The 21,589-nt window shown below is 44.6% G+C and overlaps 1 protein-coding gene across 2 annotated transcripts in view; it reads left to right on the top strand.

Moving 5' to 3' along the window:
- The window catches only part of MACO1 (macoilin 1), a 66,402-nt gene extending 49,745 nt beyond the window's left edge, over positions 1–16,657 (top strand). For both annotated transcript variants that reach the window (XM_070776303.1, XM_019981077.2), the window contains 4 exons: positions 1,647–1,829; positions 4,017–4,137; positions 10,285–10,459; positions 15,506–16,657. In XM_070776303.1, coding sequence (XP_070632404.1) covers positions 1,647–1,829; positions 4,017–4,137; positions 10,285–10,459; positions 15,506–15,708 — 682 coding nt within the window. In that variant the 3' untranslated portion in view covers positions 15,709–16,657. The remainder of the gene's footprint in view (positions 1–1,646; positions 1,830–4,016; positions 4,138–10,284; positions 10,460–15,505) is intronic.
- The last annotated feature ends 4,932 nt before the right edge of the window (positions 16,658–21,589 follow it).

Below are 21,589 nucleotides of genomic sequence, written 5' to 3'. Positions count from 1 at the left end.
ACGTGCGCCTTGTGGGCCTTCGGCAGGGAGCCTAGCAGCCTCGCATCACTTTTGTTTTCAGGGATTGGAGCACAAGGTTCATGATGACAAAGAATCTAGCAGAGGGGTTTTTTAAAATAAAATGTTAAAAGTATTTAGCATGAGATATTCAGTGTGTTACAAAATCTATAAAAACATTTAATGTTAACAAAACAGTTTATTTTCTTTTTTTTAATTTTTTAAAAATTAATTTATTTTAATTAGAGGCTAATTACTTTACAATATTGTATTGGTTTTGCTATACATCAACATGAATCCGCCACGGGTGTACACGTGTTCCCAATCCTGAACCCCCCTCCCAACAAAACAGTTTAATAATACTATTTGTCTTCTCTCATTTAATAACTTCTGCTCTTAGTTTAAAATAGTCATTGAGCTTTTGTGACAATTTGAGTAAAATTGACCAGAAGTATTTCTGCCACAATTTGAAGCTCTTACTCCTTTGAGTGAAAGTTTCCGGAGGATTAGACTCTCTGTACTTTGATTTCTGGAACTAAAAGTGGCAGTGAACTTTGATTTTATTTGAAGAGGCAGACCAAAAGCCTGCTTTTCTTTTATGCTTTCCATTAATTCATTCTGGAATTATTTCTTGACTCAATGTGGGTCTATCTTTTTTTTTTTTTTTAATCTCTAAGCATTGGGTGTCTGGGCTAGTGATTGCTGTTGAAGGTGCTGAGCTGTCTGGGCTTTCCCTTGAAAGAGGATTCCTTCCTCATTTTCAGGGAATGTAACTCAAAAGCTAAAGCATTATAGACAAATAGCCTTTCCATTGTTTCATGTATGTGTGTGATGGCTCTAGCGTTGTTGATATAGTGAGAAAAACTCACCTTATATTGATATATAAAGCGAGGAGGAGGAGTAGCAAGGCAGAGAATGTGGCTGAAATTTCTATCTGAAATTAAGCATCCTGTGCTTCTAACTACGAGTTCTATTTTGGGATACTGGGAGAAAACGCCTCCCAGCTGGGAAGGAAGGGCTGCAGTGGGCTGTGGCATATTGTGTTCATGCAAGGAAAGACCTGCCCCTCCCACCCTTCCCTCCGCTTCAGTGGGGCTGCTTCCATCTGCTCTTCCTGGATCTCAGACTGAAGTTCTACGAGGCAGTAGAATTAGTTCTCCAGTTATCTTTTCCTCTCTTAGAGACCTGTTTTATCCTGTTTTCTGGATTACCTTCTGTAGATCACTTGCAGAAGTGAAGTGAAAGTTGGTCAGTCGTGTCCAACTCGTTGTGACTCCATGAACTGTATCCATGGAATTCTCCAGGCCGGAATACTGAAATAGATACTCGTTCCCTCCTCCAGGGTATCTTCCCAACCCAGGTCTCCTGCATTGCAGGTGAATTCTTTACCATCTGAGCCACCAGAAAAGCCCCGTAAAGCAGAGGCTAGGTCCAATTCTGTATTTTGTAAAGTAGCTTGTTTATTTGTTTTTAGGAATTGTTAAATAATAATGATTGTATTTTCCCTGGGCCCTCTGGGAGTTGACATCTGTGATCTGCTATTCAAATCTCCTGTTTGGCTTTAAAATGATAAAGAGAAGCCATGTCTTTCCAGGGTTTTTGGTGAACACTTCTAATTGTAAAACTGTATGACAATCATTTCCATATAGATTACATAATGCTGTGCAAATGAAGCAGAAAGATAAGCAGAATATCAGCCAGTTGGAGAAAAAGCTAAAAGCTGAGCAGGAAGCCCGAAGTTTTGTAGAAAAGCAGTTAATGGAGGAGAAAAAAAGGAAGAAGTTAGAAGAAGCTACTGCTGCCCGGGCTGTCGCATTTGCTGCTGCATCAAGGTAGGTCCATGCCACCTGTATGGCTTTCCTTGGACTGAGAATGGGAATTTGATGCCTTGGGCAGGTCTGGAAATAGACAATCATGCACGGATGGATTGCTGTTAAGTACTGTTATGTTAACTGGTTTAAACTCCGTCTGTGCAGGCTCAAGCTCTCGTGACCACTTCATCCCTCATGACCTCTGTAAAGCAGGATGAGGGAATTACTGTGCCTTCCACACCTGGAAGGCAAAATGCTGCTCAAAAAGGGGTTCCAGTCACTTTCTGTAAGACTGATATTACTACATACTTTGAGAGAGCCGATCTGGACTTTTGTTCCCTTGCAGAACTGTCATTACTAAGTTGTGTGTTTCTGGAGTTTTTATCTTAAAATGCAAGAAAGATAAAATCTCATTTCCCCAGACACTGTGTCCTGACTGCTCATGCCTTTTTGGACATCAGCAAACTTAAATGACCTTAAAAAAGATGGGGAAAGACTTAAGAGCCTCTTTTTCTCCCTCTCTGTCTCTCTTTAGCTTCTACTTCACTTTTTCACTTTTTCTTCATTTTTTCGACTGGTGAAGTTCTTCTGCATGGTGAGGGTCAGTTATGGGTTTACAGATGCAGCATGAGGGTAAATTATTATTTATTTCATTTAAATTTCTATCCCCAAATTTGTGTCTATGTGATATAGTTCTACTTTTTTCTCTTTTGTATTTGGCACGTTTCTAGCCTTCTTTTCAGTTCTGGCATTTGTAGAATCCTTGGTAAACCATCATTTCATCTTTTAGAAGTATCAGTGGGATGGAGAAGTCTTTCTCCTGTGTGATCCTGCCTTACCCCAGCAGACTCTGGACTGCAGCTGGCTGAGCTGACTTGGCCCATCAGGATCTTTACAAATTCATAAGACCCTTTACTGACTTGCCTAGGATGTGATGAGTTTTGTTTGTCCATCATTTAAAGATTTGTAAACATTTCTGAGCACTTGCATTGCAGGAGATTTTCCTGAACAGTTGTCTGGTGTGGCTCGTGCTCTCCTTAATTCATCTAACAGTTACTGTTTTTTTAAAAAATCCCTGAGGTGGATATGCCATTTTCTTAACGATATTGTTCAGTGGCTCTTACGCCTGAGAATCAGTATGTTGGTTTCAGTCTCTACCCTTAATCTCTTCTGCTTTCAGTTAAGCTTATTGCCTTTGCTCTTTTACCCTTGGATGGTTCTTGTTTGCCATCATTCATGTAGTAAAGTGAAAGTAGCTCAGTCGAGTCTGACTCTTTGCAACCCCGTGGACTATACAGTCCATGGGATTCTCCAGGCCAGAACACTGAAGTGGGTAGCCTTTCCCTTCTCCAGGGGATCTTCCCAACCCAGGGGTCGAACCCAGGTCTCCAGCATTGCAGGCGGATTCTTTACCAGTTGAGCCAATAGGGAAGCCCTCATTCATGTAGAGGCTGTTTTTATTCTTAAATAAATCTCAAACCTTGAAGAGTCTCTCTGGACCTTCCTTTTTGTGGGCAAAGGATACCTACTCCACCGGGCCTAAATGGCTCATCAGCTTTGAACTTGCTATTATCATCATCTTTTTAAGTTTTTCCTTATTATAACCCTGAGAAGCAACTCTAATGCTGCTTCCTTCTCTTTCTATTTACTTCAAGCTTGTCAAAATATCATGCCTAAAGAAAGGTGATGTTTGCAATGCGTATAGCCCGTCAAAAGTGAAAATGTTCCTAGCTCACTGCCCTCTGCTGGAGACAGAAGACATCTGGTTCTGTCTTGCTCAGCTTGTGTGCAGTGTTCCAGGTCATGTTGCCTGATGGGAAGCTTGGTGGATTGGCAAAGTGGAAAAACCTCAGTTCTCAGCCAGTTCTATGACCGACAAGTTGGCAACCTTGGGACTATGTTCGCTTTTTCAGGATTATATTATATCTAAATAGCTTCAGTTTTCTTCTCTGGAAAACGGAATAATAAACCCAACTCCAGTACAGGAGGCAGTATGGGTAAAAGTACTAGCTTGGCATCTGGCTCATCTAAGACTCCCAGTTAGTAATCATTTTAGATCACTTTTGAAATTATAAAAGTACAGAGAGAATGAGCAGACTGAGCCAAAAGCTGAAATCTGATTCTGTGAGTACAAGAAAAATATTGGTCCTGAAATATGATTAAACCTGTACTTGTTTGAATTCTTTTTCCTTTCTCTTCTTTTTAAAGGGGAGAGTGCACCGAAACCTTACGGAATCGGATCAGAGAATTAGAAGCAGAGGGCAAGAAGCTCACAATGGACATGAAGGTTAAAGAAGACCAGATCAGAGAATTAGAGCTGAAAGTTCAGGTAAGGGAGGACAGCCAACTTCATTGCACTTGAATTCCTCTTCTCTGTTAGATTTGTGCTCTGTGCTGCCATGAGGAGATAGCCCCTACTAATACAAGCCAAACCCCATCGCGTTTGAAAATCTCCATATGACCAAAAGAAGCTCTCATCTTGTCAAGCTCATTCAAGCTATATTTAATTTAACTGGATTCTAAGACAAGCCAGAAATATTGATCCCTGACATGTTTTATACCAGAATTTGGTTCACCAGAGATTCATTTCACTTTTTCAGGTTACAGGCCAAATTAGTGTGCTATGGAACTGATATACCTCTTCTTAGCCCTAACTCTGTATCGATTGCCAGGGAATTGACCATTCTGGGTGGCTCTGAGCCTCACAGATGGCCACTTGAGGCATGGAGTGGAGGAAAACTGCATGTGCATGGAGTAGGAAACTGCCGGTTCTTTGGACAGTGCCAGTTTGGGGATTGTGTATACCTTGACAAAGTATTTGATGTTGGGTCTTGAAAGGGACATTTAAAACTAATGTCTTAAGTTGTAAAGTTACAGTAATTTGAGTTATAGGGGACTCATAAAAAACCAGTGGCAGATAGAATAGATGACCCAGAATCAAAGCCTAAAGTGTAGGGAAGGTGGATCAGAAATGGATGAAACAGCAAGGGTTAATCAGTGAGGGCTGTGGGACAGCTGGACAACGGGAAAAAGAAAATCGACACTCATCTGATAGCACAGAAAAAGAAATGCCAGTTCAGTTCAGCTCAGTCGCTCAGTCGTGTCCAACTCTTTGCGACCCCATGAATCACAGCACGCCAGGCCTCCCTGTCCATCACCAACTCCCGGAGTTCACTCAGACTCACGTCCATCGAGTCAGTGATGCCATCCAGCCATCTCATCCTCTGTCGTCCCCTTCTCCTCCTGCCCCCAATCCCTCCCAGCATCAGAGTCTTTTCCAATGAGTCAACTCTTCGCATGAGGTGGCCGAAGTACTGGAGTTTCAGCTTTAACATCATTCCTTCCAAAGAACACCCAAGACTGATATCCTTTAGAATGGACTGGATGGATCTCCTTGCAGTCCAAGGGACTCTCAAGAGTCTTCTCCAGCACCACAGTTCAAAAGCATCAATTCTTCTGTGCTCAGCTTTCTTCACAGTCCAACTCTCACATCCGTACATGACCATTGGAAAAACCATAGCCTTGACTAGACGGACCTTTGTTGGCAAAGTAATGTCTCTGCTTTTCAGTATGCTATCTAGGTTGGTCATAACTTTTCTTCCAAGGAGTAAGTATCTTTTAATTTCATGGCTGCAGTCACCATCTGCAACACTCATCTCATACGCTAGTAAAGTAATGCTCAAAATTCTCCAAGCCAGGCTTCAGCAATACGTGAACCGTGAACTTCCTGATGTTCAAGCTGGTTTTAGAAAAGGCAGAGGAACCAGACAGAGATCAAATTGCCAACATCCGCTGGATCATGGAAAAAGCAAGACAGTTCCAGAAAAACATCTATTTCTGCTTTATTGACTATGCCAAAGCCTTTGACTGTGTGGATCACAATCAACTGTGGAAAATTCTGAAAGAGATGGTAATACCAGACCACCTGACCTGCCTCTTGAGAAACCTATATGCAGGTCAGGAAGCAACAGTTAGAACTGGACATGGAACAACAGACTGGTTCCAAATAGGGAAAGGAGTACGTCAAGGCTATATATTGTCACCCTGCTTATTTAACTTATATGCAGAGTAGAAACGCTGGGCTGGAAGAAGCACAAGCTGGAATCAAGATTGCCGGGAGAAATATCAGTACCTCAGATATGCAGATGAAACCACCCTTATGGCAGAAAGTGAAGAGGAACTAAAAAGCCTCTTGATGAAAGTGAAAGTGGAGAGTGAAAAAGTTGGCTTAAAGCTCAACATTCAGAAAATGAAGATCATGGCATCTGGTCCCATTACTTCATGGGAAATATATGGGAAACAGTGGAAATGCCAGAGAAAGAGTCAGAATTCCACAGGAAAAGAAACTCATTTTGTTTTAAATCGCTAAGTGGAAAAATAAAAGGAAAAAAATCACCTGGGACAGATACAGATATTGCAACAAATGTTATAAATAAGGGATTAATATTCTCAATATGTAAATAGCTCATAAATATTGCTAATAAAAGCTCAAATATACAGAAGATAGGCAAAGGATATGAATAAATAATTCACAAAAAATACAAATGACTGATAACAGTGTAAGAATATGTCCTTATCACCAAAGACAGATTAAAATTGAGTATCATTTATAGTCTGTGAAATTAGCAAACAATTTTTAAACAGTGATAACAGCCTGGGTAAGGGTGCAATGAAATAGGCCTTATATGTTGCTGGTGGAAGGATAATATTCTGGAAAGACCATGTATTTTCTAAAAATATTTTTCTCAGATTCCAGCCTAAGGTAAATATTTTAAAATCTCACCAGTGATTCATACACAAAGATGTACATCACAGTGGTATATATTAATAAATGCAAAAAAATTGAAAATAATCTTAATAGTGGAAATTTAATAAATTATGGTACATATACATTTAGGTCCATACCATTTCTGTCCTTTATTGTTCCCATCTTTGCATGAAATGTTCCCTTGGTATCTCTAATTTTCTTGAAGAGATCTCTAGTCTTTGCCATTCTATTATTTTCCTCTATTTCTTTGCATTGGTCACTGAGGAAGTCTTTCTTATCTCTCCTTGCTGTTCTTTGAAACTCTGCATTCAGATGAGTATATCTTTCCTTTTCTCCTTTGCCTTTCACTTTGCTTCGTTTCTCAGCTATGTGTAAGACCTCCTCAGACAACCATTTTGCCTTTTTGCATTTCTTTTTCTTGGGGATGGTCTTGATCACTGCCTCCTATACAATGTCACGAACCTCCATCCATAATTCTTAAGGTACTCTGTCTATCAAATGTAATCCCTTGAATCTGTTTGTCACTTCCACTGTATAGTCGTTCAGTCCGAATATTGCAATAAGGAGTTCATGATCTGAGCCACAGTCAGCTCCTGGTTTTGTTTTTGCTGACTGTAGAGCTTCTCCATCTTTGCCTGCAAAGAATATAATCAATCTGATTTTGGTATTGGCCATCTGGTGATGTCCATGTGCAGAGTCGTCTCTTGTGTTGTTGAAAGAGGATGTTTGCTATGACCAGTGATTTCTCTTAGTAAAACTCTGTTAGTCTTTGCCCTGCTTAATTTTATACTCCAAGGCCAAACTTGCCTGTTACTCCAGGTATTTTGTAACTTGCTACTTTTGTATTCCAGTCCCCTGTGATGAAAAGGACATCATTTTTTGATGTTAGTTTTAGAAGGTCTTGTAGGTCTTCATAGAACCATTCAACTTCAGCTTCTTCAGCATTAGTGGTTGGGGCATAGACTTGGATTACTGTGATATTGAATGGTTTGCCTTAGAAATGAACAGAGATCATTCTGTCATTTTTGAGATTGCACCTAAATACTGCATTTCAGACTCTTTTGTTGACTATGAGGGCTACTCCATTTCTTCTAACGGGTTCTTGCCCAGAGTAGTAGATATAATGGTCATCTGAGTTAAATTCGCCCATTCCGGTCCATTTTAGTTCACTGATTCCTAAAAATGTCATTGTTCACTCTTGCCTCCTCTTTCACTACTTCCAATTTACCTTGATTCATAGACGTAACATTCCAGGTTCCCATGCAATATTGTTCTTTACAGCATCTGACTTTACTTCTATCACCAGTCACATCCACAACTGGACATTGTTTTTGCTTTGGCTCTGTCTCTTCATTCTTTTTGGAGTTATTTCTCCACTCTTCTCCAGTAGCATGTTGGACACCTACGTACCTGGGGAGTTCATCTTTCAGTGTCGTATCTTTTTGCCTTCTCATACTGTTCATGGGGTTCTCAAGGCAAGAATATTGAAGTGGTTTGCCATTCCCTTCTCCAGTGGACCACGTTTGGTCAGAACTTTCCACCATGACCTGTTCATCTTGGGTGGCCCTACATGACATGGCTCATAGTTTCATTGAGTTAGACAAGGCTGTGGTCCATGTGGTCAGTTTGGTTAGTTTTCTGTGATTGTGGTTTCCATTCTGTCTGCCCTTTGATGGATAAGGATTAGAGGCTTATGGAAGCTTCCTGACAGGAGAGACTGACTGGTTGGGGGTTGGTGGGAAGGGGGGAAGCTGGGTCTTGTTCTGAAGAGTGGGACCATGGTCAGTAAATCTTTAATCCGATTTTTCTGTCGATGGGCGGGGCTGTGTTCCCTCCCTGTTGTTTGGCCTGAGGCCAAACTATGGTAAGGGTAATGGTGGCTTCCTTCAAAAGGACGTGTGCAGGCACTGTTGTATTCAGTGCCCTGACCCTGCAGCAGGCCACTGTCGACCCACACCTCGCCAGAGACTCCTGGACACTCACAGGCAAGTCTCAGTTGTTTGTGGATCACAACAAACTGTGGAAAATTCTTAAAGAGATGGGAATACCAGATCTCCTTACCTGTCTCCTGAGAAATCTGTATGCAGGTCAAGAAGCAACAGTTAGAACCGGACATTGAACAACGGACTGGTTCCAAATTGGGAAAGGAGTACGCCAAGGCTGTATATTGTCACATCTTGCGAAATGCTGGGCTGGGTAAAGCATAAGCTGGAATCAGGATTGCTTGGAGAAATATCAATAACCTCAGATATGCAGATGACACAACCCTTATGGCAGAAAGCATAGAGGAACTGAAGAGCCTTTTGATTGAAAGAGGAGAATGAAAAAGCTGCCTTAAAACTCAACATTCAAAAAACGAAGATCGTGGCATCTGGTCCCATCACTTCATGGCAAATAGATGGGAAAACAATGGAAACAGTGACAGACTTTATTTTCTTGGGCTCCAAAATCACTGCATGTGGTGACTACAGCCATCCTTGGAAGAAAAGCTATGATCAACCTAGACAGCATATTCAAAAGCAGAGGACCTTTGCCAACAAAGGTCCATCTAGTCAGAGCTATGGTTTTTCCAGTAATCATGTATGGATATGAGAGTTGGACCATAAAGAAAGCTGAGAGCCAAAGAATTGATGCTTGTGAACTGTGGTGTTGGAGAATACTCGTGAGAGTCCCTTGGACTACAAGGAGATCCAACCAATCCATCCTAAAGGAAATCAGTCCTGAATATTCATTGGAAGGACTGATGCTGAAGCTGAAGCTCCAATACTTTGGCCACCTGATACGAAGAACTAACTCACTGGAAAAGACCATGATGCTGGGAAACATTGAAGGCAGGAGAAGAAGGGGATGACAGAGTATGAGATGGTTGGATGGTATCACTGTCTCGATGAGTTTGAGCAAGCTCCGGGAGTTGGTGATGGACAGGGAAGCCTGGTATGCTGCAGTCCATGGGGTTGCAAAGAGTTGGACATGACTGAGCAGCTGAACTGAACTGATACATTTAGGAATATTATATATTCAATAAAAATTGTATTTTTGAAGAAGTGTAGATTATATAAGTTTTTAGAAAATTGTACATTTAGTGTGATTTCAATTATGCTAAAAGATACATAGGCTTAAAAAAGACTAGAAGAAGATATATCAAATTTTTTGCAGCATTGGGATTTTGGGTGATTTTTATTTTCTTTGGACTTTTAAGTATTTTTTAATTCACTATATTTTCAGTTTCTCTTAAAATGAAAATATCAAAATATCAGTGTATATGTGTGTGTGTGTGCGTGCGTCTGTTTTAAGTGGGTTTGTTTTGGAATATGCCCTATCAAAATAATTTAAGATTTTTACAGTTTTTAGTTTTAAGTTGAGAGTAGAGTTTTGGCTAATTTAACTAGAGCATTATAGCACCATTTGCAACTGGCAACAGGGTCTTTGTGGTTCTGAGTAAGGATTTTAAGAAAGTGTTTTATTTGGAGACGGAGTCCACTGTTACCTCGAAATAACCCAACGCAGTCACTGTCTGTATGTGCAAATCACTGTATATAAATACATTTTGCACTCCCTCTAAAGGGTAAGGTCTAAACCTGTGAAGCAGCAGAGTTCTATGTTCTAGGGGCCAGGTCAGTAATGGTGGGATTTTATTTGTGATTTCAAATTTGTAGGCATCAATGCCAAAACTGTGTTGTAACATTGCTGCTTTGATGATGTTGATAGGAGCTTCGGAAGTATAAGGAAAATGAGAAGGATACTGAGGTGTTAATGTCAGCCCTCTCGGCCATGCAAGATAAAACGCAGCACCTGGAGAACAGCCTGAGTGCAGAGACAAGAATCAAGCTGGACCTGTTTTCCGCACTGGGGGACGCAAAGCGGCAGCTCGAGATTGCCCAAGGTAGGCGAGCAGCGGGCCCAGGTCAGGGATGCCCGGGGGCACAGAGAGCAGCTTCCTTAGAGCTCTAACCAAAGGCATTTGCACTCGCCCTTCAAGTGGTCTGATAAGTGCCCATCATGAACGTGGGAATCATCACATTAATTCATTTTGCAGACGAATTTTGAGATGAGAACATGTCCAGCAGGGCACACAGGGAAAAGTATGTGTTTCTGTGCTCAAGGAGCTCAGAGTGTTACAGAAGTATGTAGAGAACTGCAGAGTCACCAAAAGGTGCCAGTGGAACAGGGTGTGTGGGTTCCCTGGGAACATCGGCAGATACTCAGCCGGTCTGGAGAGTTAGAGAGGGCCATTTCTCAGGGGAGCTGATGTCTGACCTGGGTCTTGAGTGATGAGAAGGGGTTAGCCCCAGTGAAGAAGCGGTGTAGTGAGCAGGAGGGGAAGAGAGGCGTCTAAACAGAAGAAACAGCTTGAGCGAGGTGGCTGCTGGCTCTGTTTGACTGGAGCAAAGGTTGCAGATGAGGGCATGGAAGGAGGAGGAGGGTCTGGAGGGCAGGCTGATCCTCAGCAGAAGTTACTGAGACTCGCTGTGTACCACACACTGTGAGCATCCCCTAGGGGACCGACAGTGACGGGCAGACATGTAACATGGAAGGGTGCGGTGAAGGAAAGAAAGCAGTGGCAAGGGAGCCTGTGCTGGGGTGGAGGGGCGCTGCCAGTTTGACGTGGAGGACATGGAAGAGCCTTTGAGTAGGTAGCGTTTGAGCAGGGACTGGGAGAAGAGAGAGAGGGAGTAGGTGAGTGTCTAGAGGGAACTTGCGTCATGGCCAGTGGGGCTGCAGCCTGAGTGATGGGGAGAGTTTTTAGGATCAAAAGTAGCAGGAGCCACATTCTGCCAAGCTTCGCTGCCTATGGAAAGAACTTTATTCTGAATGCCATGGGAAGCTTTGGAAGGCTTCGGAATAGAGACCTGCCATGACCTAATGAAAAGAAATTTAGATTTTGTTCAAGAAGTTGGTAAGCCACAAATAGATGACTGAAGAAAAATTTTTTCAAGCAGTTGACTTAGTAGAAGGAAAAGAATATCTCAACAGGTACTTGCAGAGCATTCACACTAGGTCTATGCAAACCATTTTACTAGAAGGTGAAAGGGAGACAAGATAAACAAGACATACTCTAGTTGAGGTTCCACTCAGGTAGTGGCACTCAGACTTTTTGGTCTTAGGGACCTCTTTACACTCTTGACACATTATTGACCAGGGGATTTTTGCAGGAACTAATGCCTGTGGTGTTAATATGTCTCTGGTCAATAGAGTGTTAAAACTGAGTGTCCCAGGGAGGTGTATTTCAAGTGTGTTTCTACATTCAGTATGTTGTGCTTTCATTTGCCATGTTGCTTCTGGAAGACTTTCACTTAGTTTCATGAGGGAACGCACGTGAAGAAGGCAGATAATGTCTTAGTACTAGGGCTAGGGTAGGGTGGATGCTGTGAGAAATGCCGCACCAGGGAAAGCCACACCTAAGGCCTGCCACCACACGGTAGAGGCAGGCGCCTTGAAAGGCCGGAGGAGAGGTCAAGGCAGCTTCCTACGGGAGGGGCCGTTGAATGGACTTTGAAGGGTGAATTCTTTTTTTTTTCATACGTCAAATTTTTTATCTTGTGTTGGGGTATAGCCAGTTAATACCAGTAGTCATATATGGATGTGAGAGTTGGACTATAAAGAAAGCTGAGCACTGAAGAATTGATGCTTTTGAATTGTGGTGTTGGAGAAGACTCTTGAGAGTCCCTTGGACTGCAAGGAGATCAAATCAGTCCATTCTAAAGGAGACCAATCCTGGGTGTTCATTGGAAGGACTGATGTTGAAGCTGAAACTGCAATATTTTGGCCACCTGATGCGAAGAGCTGACTCATTTGAAGAGACCCTGATACTGGGAAAGATGGGGGCAGGAGGAGAAGGGGACAACAGAAGATGAGATGGTTGGATGGCATCACCAACACAGTGGACATGGATTTGAGTGGACTCCAGGAGTTGGCGATGGACAGGGAGGCCTGGCGTGCTGTGGTTCATGGGGTCGCAGAGAGAGCGACTGAACTGAACTAAATGTGGTGGTTTCAGGTGAACAGCGCAGGGACGCAGCCATACAGACACATGTATCCATTCTCCCCCAAACCCTTCTCCCATCCGGGCTGCCACATAAAATTGAGTAGAGCTCCATGTGCTATACAGTAGGTCCTCCTTGTTGGTTATCCATTTTGAATATAGCAGTGGGTACATGACCTCAAAGGGTGAATTCTGAAGGCAGAGAATGGCAGGGAAGACCATTGTTATCTGAGGGAACAGTGTAAGCAAAGGAAAGAAAGTGCTAAGTGCTGAGAACGTCCAGGGGAGCAGTCCAGTGACCCTTAGCTGGGGGATGTGGAAGAAGAGAGTGGATTAGGGGGACCGTGAATGAAACAATACTAGAGGATGTAACTCCTGGGTTTTCAGGAGAGAGGGTGACGTGTTCCAGCAGTGCTGCTAAAACCTTGGAAGAAGAGCGGAACAGATTTAAGGAATGAGAAGAAAAAGTGAGTTTGGTGTGGGATGCTTTGATCTCGAGTTGCCTCCCAAACACTGAGCTGAAGGTCTTCATCAGTCAGTGGGAATTTGGGGCCTACACCCAGAGAGAGGGCCAGAGACCCTGGGGCTGGTGGGATACCCCGTGAAAGGTCAGTGAAGCCATAGGCGTGGCTTGGGATGGCAGCGACAGAGCAGGAAGAGAAGAGGGTTGAGAATCAGGCCTATGAATCTGCGGACTCAAGGAAAGACATTTAAAAAGAAGCTTCCTGGGAATCCTGCTTTAGAGCCAGACTTCTGAGCACACACTGTATTTTTCTGCCTGGCTGGCTCAGCTCCCTGAGAAGTGGCCACCCTCTCTCTGCCTCCTCCTGTTTGCTTGGATTTGCAGACTCGAAAGAGGTTACCTCCTGGAGAGAAGCAGCACCTGGTCTCATTGTAGCCGAGGGGAGCTTGGCTTCTCAGCACGGATTATACTTCCTTGTTGGCCCAGAAATTCCTGCAAAGCCACAGAGAAGCAGAGAGAACTGTCTTTTCCAAAGCTCTGGGAATGTTTGTACGTTACTGATTAAAGAAACCAAGCTTAAATCTGCATGGAAAAGAAGATACAGTGGCTCGTGTATCAGATGCCACTATTTTATTTTATTCATCTGAGGCTTTCTTTGTTCAAAGAGAAGGAGGGTATTTGATGCTTACTGGAAGCTGAGGGGACGTGAAGGAAGCCGGGGGGAGCAGTTCCTTTCTGCGGCTCTTTGCCTCTGCCTTCCCCACTACTTCTCTCTTCTGTCATGCTCGGAATATTCTAATAGGAACCCAACTTTGTAATTTAAATCAAACCCCTTGTTGCCTTTCTCCTGCTTTCTCTATCATTTGATTCATCCTGGTTCCAAAATGGCTTTCATCTCTACTATATCATTGTTTAAAATCTGCCACCAGGCTCTCTTAGATTTCAAATACATTACCATCTTCTGTAGGACTCAAAATGAGTGCAACTCAAATGCAACCTCTTACTTTTTTCAGCATTTAAATTTCAAAAGGGCTCCTCCTAAGTGTTCTTCCCCTGGTGGACCAGGGAGCATCAAAGCATGGTGGAGATCACGTGGGCTTTGGAACCAAGTGGTCCTGGGTTTAAATCCTGCTCAGCCATTGATAACTGAATGACTTTGGTAGGATATATACCTTGCAGGGTCTCAGCTTTGCACTGAGCCAGACACTAAGGTTTTGGCAAAGACGAAAAAGGGGGGACAGTCTTGGCCCTCACAGAGCTCGTGGGCCAGGGGAGAGATATGGGGCACTGCTGCTGCTGCTGCTGCTGTTGTTGCTGCTAAGTCGCTTCAGTCGTGTCCGACTCTGTGCGACCCCAGAGACGGCAGCCCACCAGGCTCCCCTGTCCCTGGGATTCTCCAGGCAAGAACACTGGAGTGGGTTGCCATTTCCTTCTCCAATGCATGAAAGTAAAAAGTGAAAGTGAAGTCGCTCAGTCGTGTCTGACTCTTCGAGACCCCATGGACTGCAGCCCACCAGGCTCCTCTGTCCATGGGATTCTCCAGGCAAGAGTACTGGAGTGGGGTGCCATTGCCTTCTCCGATGGGGCACTAACCATCACCCATTTCAACACTCATAGGAGACAGAATGCAGACTCTGGAGCCAGACTGCATTGTGTTCAATCCCAGCTCTGTCACTCCACCTCTCTGTGCTCCGGTTTCCTCATCTATAAAATGGATGATGATGATAATTCCCACCTTAGAGAGTTGCTTTGATAAGTAAATGAATTCGTCTGTGTAAGCACTCAGGACAGTGTCTGGCACATATGTGTTAGCCATAGTGATTATTAGCATTATTACAAAGAAGAAAGTGACAGAAAGGGAAGTTTAGGGTGTGTTGAGAATCAAGGAGTTGGGGACTAGGGGGTAGGGTCTGATTTAGATGGAAGGAGCAGGGACAGCTTTGTGATGCAGTAGAAACAGAAACCTCCTGAGTTAACAACACAGAGCACAGGAGAAGCACAGGAAGAGAAGCGGCCGTGCAGCAGGCGGGAGCTGGTTGCATTGCTTGCCCTGATTCAGAGATGCTCCGTCCTCCCCAAGCAGTGTTTCAGCTCGAGAGGCAGAGCCGTAAGTCGAGAGCAGCTGCTGAGCTCAGCACATGGCTCCTGGTGCACAAGCTCTGTGCTTCATTACACCTGCCTAGACACAGTTGCTTTCCCCTCACACACCATGGCCCATGGGCCATGTCTGGCCTGCCAGCTTTTCTTGTACCACTGGTGGGCTGCGAACAGTTTTTACATTTTAGTATGGTCTTGAAAAAAATGACAAGAACAGTATGTGGTTCACAGTTTTTAAAATATTTCCTGGCCCATTACAGGAAAAGTGTCTCCCCTTGCAAACCATCAAAGCTGGAGTTGAACCCACTTGGGATTGATGGGCCCAAAAGGGCACTGTGTTGGGTGAGCCCTTCCTTCCCACTAATGGCGGGTCTTTGATCTTCCAGGACAAATTCTTCAGAAAGACCAGGAAATCAAGGACCTAAAACAGAAGATAGCTGAAGTCATGGCCGTCATGCCCAGCATAACGTACAGTGCTGCCGCCAGCCCCCTGAGCCCCGTGTCCCCCCACTACTCTTCCAAATTTGTGGAGACCAGCCCCTCTGGACTCGATCCCAATGCCTCTGTTTACCAGCCCCTGAAGAAATGAAGGCCAGCAGTGTGTTTTGTTCAGCCATTTGGTTATCAGAAGGCATCACAAAGGAGCGTCTCTGGCAGTCAAGATAAAACAAAAAAGTTGATACTGTATTTTGTGGGACTGTATATGTTGTCGTTTTTAAAAAGGGGGGAAAGATAACATCCAAGTCTGATTAGAACTGCCCATCGGTTTTTCTTGTAAATTTTTAGAAGACCTCACAGAACTTTGCAGTTTATTTTTCTCGGCCAATACATTAAAACCATTCTTGGATTTCAAGTAGCCAATTTTGCCTTTTATGTATTCTTACAGTTTCCTCTTGAAGAAAAAGAAAAAAAAGCAGAGGTTTTGCTTCTCAGCCCTTTATCTTTGTTTTGTTCTTAAGTCAGCAAGCAAAATCTGCTCATTGGGTTCACATGGGATGATAATGAAAATTTTAGTTTTTGGTGTGAAAAGGTTCAGTAACCTAACACAGCTTTGATCCCATAGCTGTATTGAAGATATTACAGAAAATAAAAATTGATGACCCCTCCAAGGACCAAACAAATTCAGGGAGTGCCATTTCAGCCGAGGGGAGAGACTCAGGCGATGAGGCTGTGAGAGTGTCACGGGGTTTGTGTCTCAGACGCGTGTGTCCCCATCGGTGTGTCCACCCTGGCGACCAGCTAGCAGCAGCCTGTCCACAGTGCCTTGGGAAAAGACATTCAAGAGGAAACTGGGTTTTAAACAATTTCCCCCTTTGCCATCATCTGTCTTCTCTCTCTATCAAGCTCACCACGGATCCTGCTGTGAAACTGGTGGGTAGCTGGGCTGTTTGTTGCCACCACAGACACCTTCTGTTTCCTTTCGTAGAAAGCACCACCCTGTTCTGAACTGGCCTCCAGGCAGGCACCCTGGGCGCGGGAGCAGGGTGGTGGTTGTGTTCGAGAGACTGCAATGCCGGCTAATAAAAGCTGCAGTTCTAGGTTTTGTTTTTGTTTTAACTTCCTTTACCTGTGCTTTCCAGTCTTCGTCATCTTCTGTTTGACGATTTAAAAAAAACTTGACAATTCCTCAGCTCTTGTGCCAAGGAGGGTTTTTTTTTTTTTCTTTAGGAGTTTAAAACTCAAAATTCTGCACAAAGATTTCAGTTTCAAGTGTGTATTATACATTGGTAGAAAAGTGTTTGCACTGGCAACCTTTGGAAGTGTTTTAAGAATCAGGGTGGGGGTGGAGGGAGGGTCTGGGAGAGGGAGGGGCAAAGCAAAAGTGTATTTGAAAACTAGGAAAATTCAGAAACCAAACAGATTGGCTTGGCTTCCTTGCCATGGATTCTGGAAGGACATAGTTCTACAATTTCCTGTTAATTGGCATGTACGTCTCATTTAAAGCAAATTAAGTAGGACAAGCAAGTCAGCAAAAAATAGAAGTATTAAAAAGAATCATCCTTTTAATCACAGATCTTATTTTGGGATTAAAAACTTCTAGCTTTAGCCAGGTGTGCATGTTGCTGCCATTTTGCATTTTTGAATCATCTTGTGTAATTGTCACCATGAAAGTGTTACTTGGAATTGTCATAGATTTTTTTCATCTTTGTGCAAAAACATGGAAAATTGTTACTGACTTTGTGTTGAGGTTTCCCCCATTTTGCTGCCTTTTTGGGACACTACTTTGGTTAAATACTTGGTCTTGGCTGCATTCTTATTTTTTTTTCCTGTGGGGTTCAAAAGAATAAACACTTTCTTACAGATAAAAACTAGTTTTCTGCCTTTTTAACTTTTCAGGAGGGCACACAAGGTAGATTGTTCTGAATGAGCCTTAGATTTTCACTCTCCTGCCCTCGGTTCCACGCCCTGACAGTGGGGCTCAGGTGCAGGACATGGGATGAGCCCACCCCAGCTCTCAGGCGGTTTTCCTTCTGGTCTTACTTAGGATGCATCCATTCTTACCCCTCACCCTCCCTCTTCCTTCCCTCCTCCTCCCTCCCAGCCTTTTCCTTTCTCCATGGCATTAGAAACAAAGTTGACTTGTTTTCTGGTACAAAAAGCAAGTTAGGGGTGGAGTCGGAAGGTAGTTGGTGAGAAATATCTAAGAGCAAATTCCATTTTCCACAGTCTTGTCGGGCCTCTCTGTGGCCAGTACCCTATCGGGTTTCCCTTCTGCTGCGTGTCCTGAGCTGATTTCCAGGGTAACCATGTCTGTAGTCCTGCCTTGTTTCTAGGGGCTTTGCCTGTTTTCATCCTCTGAGTAGCCAGCTGCCTGCCCCTCTGGGCCGCTCTTTTCCTCTCTTGGCCATTGTTACAATTGACCTTGGCTCCAGTTTTGGAAAATTCTGCTCTGGGCACCTCAGCCCTGGCCCTATGGCTGGACAGCCTTCCTGAGTCTCGGCCACCTAGGCTGCTGCAAACATACCACACTTAACTCTGGGAGCTGGGCTCCCCAGGGGAGACCCCTCCGCTTGGCTTTTGCCTTCACCCTCCCTCAAGGAATGTGTCTGCCCAGAGCCTCTCACTGTTGTGTTCTTTCCCACCAAGGAGATCCCCAGTTGTTGTCTTTGTTATTCTAGGGCCATCATGAAATGGTTCTGTGATAGTACAGTATCATTTATTGCAGGCCAGAAAATAATGTTTGCCATTCCGGATGATGATTTACAGAAAAAGCAGCCTGCATGCCTTTTGATTGGCTGATAACTTCTCTTTATTGACGACTCCCAACATTACATCAGGAAATAGCTGTTGTGTGCCCATTCCCTCTCTGATCATCTTTCCAAGACCCCCTACAAAATGAGAATAAACAGTTCCTCATGGCTCCCAGCCTAAAAGGAAGGGGATAGTCCTTTCTCCTGCCATCCCAGTTGCCCAGGCTCACATGCCTGTTTCCACAGGGCTGTGGCAAGCCACCTGGAAGGCTGAACATTTTTAACAGCTGCTCTCAGATTGCTTCCTGCAAAATTCACATCATCCCAGAGGAAGACAAAACAGGAAACTGGAAACCCACCCCAGAGCCAGTTCAAGGAAGGCCAAAACTAGTCAACTGTGGCCTGCAGCAACTAGACCTGTTTAGGTTAAAGGCCCTTGAGCCCCATAAACACCGGGTTTTCTGTGACTCAGTGGTGTTTCGTGCTGAGCTGGCTTCACAGGCCTGCAGCATTGCCCTCTCTGAAGGCCCTAGTCTGCTCTGGGCTGGGCAGAGCCCTCTAGATGGGGAGGGCAGTCTGCTCTCGGCTTGCCGCCAGCACAACCTCTCGGGTGGGTGCTGTTTCCTTGCCTTTAAGAAGGTCGACTAAACGGCAGCAGCGTTGCTCCTGACTGCCCAGCCGCCCAGGAGGAGACACTGTGGGAATCAGGAGGAAGAGCGCTCCGTGCACTGGCCAGGGCCTCCGACGAGCTCCGGAGCTGGAGCTGCCGCAGGGTGTGGCCGTTTGGCCGGCCTGGCTGGGAGTCGGCATCCTGGGCCGACTGGGCATGCTGGGGACTCTGTCCCCACAGCCTGACTCCCAAGGGAGCTCCTTAGCACGTGGCTTGCACCCGGGAGCTCTTCTCCAGGCCTCTGGTTAAACCCGCACTTGAACAATGTCTCCGGGTGATTCCGTTGCTTATGAATTGTTAAGATGCCCTGCCTTAGCCGGTTTTCCCAACCCGAAGCCTCAACACTGTCCCTCTTCTAGTTCATCTTTGAAAATTCAGAATGAGAACTTAATCAATGAGGGGCAAGCTGGAGAGGAAGAACCCAAAGTGTAACACCTTTCGCTTATTTCGTGTATTACCTTTCCCCGCTCTTCATTAGAATGCAAACTCTGTGAGGACCCCTGTAACCCCAGCACCTAGAACAGTGAGTGCCACATAGCGGGTGCTCGATGAATCCTTACTGAATGAATAAAGCTAACTATTAGATGAGACATGTACCCTGAAATATGATGTCTTAACTAACTCAGAACATCTCCGGAATAGTATTTTCTGTTAGAATGACAGTATAAACAACTGTTTCTAGGAGAGGGGAAAATTTGAAGTGGCATATTTACCGTGACTTCTTCCATCTGCCTGCCTCTGGTTTTTGCTGAAACCTTGTTTTTCTTGTCACATTTTCTCTACAAACTCCTGCTTGAATTTTCCAGGTGCCAAGATTTCCTTAACTGCTGGATCCCCTGCAAACAGTCACTTCTCTGTCAGGAAAGCCTTGCTGCAGGGAACCTACTGGGGGCTTAGGTGTTTTTTACCCAGATAGAATTTCCCCAGGTGCCGGTTCAGCGGCATCTTGAGTCAACGTGGGGCTTTTTCATTTTGCCAGTAATCGAATTATGAAGCATTTCTTCCTGGAAGGTATCTGGTTAAAGATTGATCCATCTGCCAAAGGGGACCACACTTCCTGGTCTCCTCCTTCCTTGGGCTTACCTCGTCTCTGCTTTATTCCTACCTCAATGTGTCTTTTCATTCCTCTGCTGAAGTTTAAGTCTTGCCCTCAGGAAGGGCTTGCTAGAGAGTTCTGGAATCATCCTGCCCTTATACCTCTGATCTCTGTCCTAAGAATCCCAGGTTTAGCGTCATACAACATGGTGTGGTCTTTTGAGCTGTGTCCAAGAAGCCAGGATGGGTTTACTCTGGGCAGTGATCCATTCCGCCCCTTCCCCAGCTCTGCAGCCTCCAGACACCTGAGGGCCGAGAGGGAGGTGGGGCTGAGGAGATGTGTTAACCCAGCACCAGCACCTTCGGCACGGTCATTGCCTTTTGCCTCAGAGCCTGGGCCGTTTCAACACAGTATCTGGTACCAGGCCTGAGGTTATTTAGAACCGTAGTTCTCAAACTTGGAAGTTTCATCATAAGTGCCTAAATGGCTTGTTAAAACACAGATTGCTGGGCCCCACCCTCAAGAGTTTCTATGCAGAAGAACTGAGGTTTAGGGCCTGAAAATTTGTGTTTGTAACAGGTTCCCAGGTGATCCTGGGTCCCAAGACCCCACTTTGAGAACCACTGACTTGAGAGCAGCAAGGGCGGGCGCTGGAGCCCAGCCCTGTGACGCCATCCCTCCAGCTGCCACCAGGGGGCACATGCGAGCCTAGCGAGAGGGCTTCTTTGCCCTCCAGAGCCAGTGCCATCGGACAGCAGAAGTTCTGCCCTAAAGATTTCTTTCTAAATCTAATTTTTATTATGTATCAAGAAGAAGAAATATTGATCTAAAGAGCAGGGGATGTTCTCCAAGTCTGTCTCTGACAAGCATCAATGGTCTGAGGGGCCAGCTTTTAAGGTGTTGCGTGTCCAGGCTTTCAAGAAACGGAACTCCGTTTCCATAGGAAAAGACTTCCGGGGGCCCCCGCTCCCCCAGCACACTGACATAGGGACTCTCTTTCAGAATGTTCTGAATCACTGCCTATTCAGAACCTAAGAGGCACTTAAGATTATAAGTGAATTTCATTTTCGTCTTTATGTGTGTGTGTTAAGTTGCTTCATTCTTGTCCGACTCTTTGCGACCCATGGACCATAGCCTGCCAGGCTCCTCTGTCCATGGGATTTCCCAGGCAAGAATACTGGAGTGGGTAGCCATTCCCTTCTCCAGGGGAATCTTCCTAATCCAGGGATCGAGCCCACATCTCTTATGTCTCCTGCCCTGGCAGAGAGGGGGTTCTTTACCACGGTCCTGCCTGGGAAGCCCTTTCTTCTTTGTATCTCACTCTATATATTCCCAATTTTCCACAATAAACCTACTATTACTTTTATAATAAAATGTTTTTTAAAACATACTTTCATTGGAATTAAAAGCCAAAACAACAACTCAACATTTGAGAATTGAGAGATTTCACACTATCCAGATTTTTGTTTGTTTTTTTTCGAAAATCTGCAGATCTGGCGTTCCTCTCCAGGCACTGCAGCTTCTGGTGGCAGGGGGTGGTGGGAAGCAGGCCTCAAGAGTCAGTCCCTCACTT

The sequence above is a fragment of the Bos indicus genome, chromosome 2, assembly GCF_029378745.1.
Source record: "Bos indicus isolate NIAB-ARS_2022 breed Sahiwal x Tharparkar chromosome 2, NIAB-ARS_B.indTharparkar_mat_pri_1.0, whole genome shotgun sequence".
In the NCBI taxonomy this organism is placed as follows: domain Eukaryota; kingdom Metazoa; phylum Chordata; class Mammalia; order Artiodactyla; family Bovidae; genus Bos; species Bos indicus.
The sequence above is the reverse complement of the archived record's forward strand: the minus strand, read 5'-3'. Positions and strand labels throughout refer to the sequence as shown.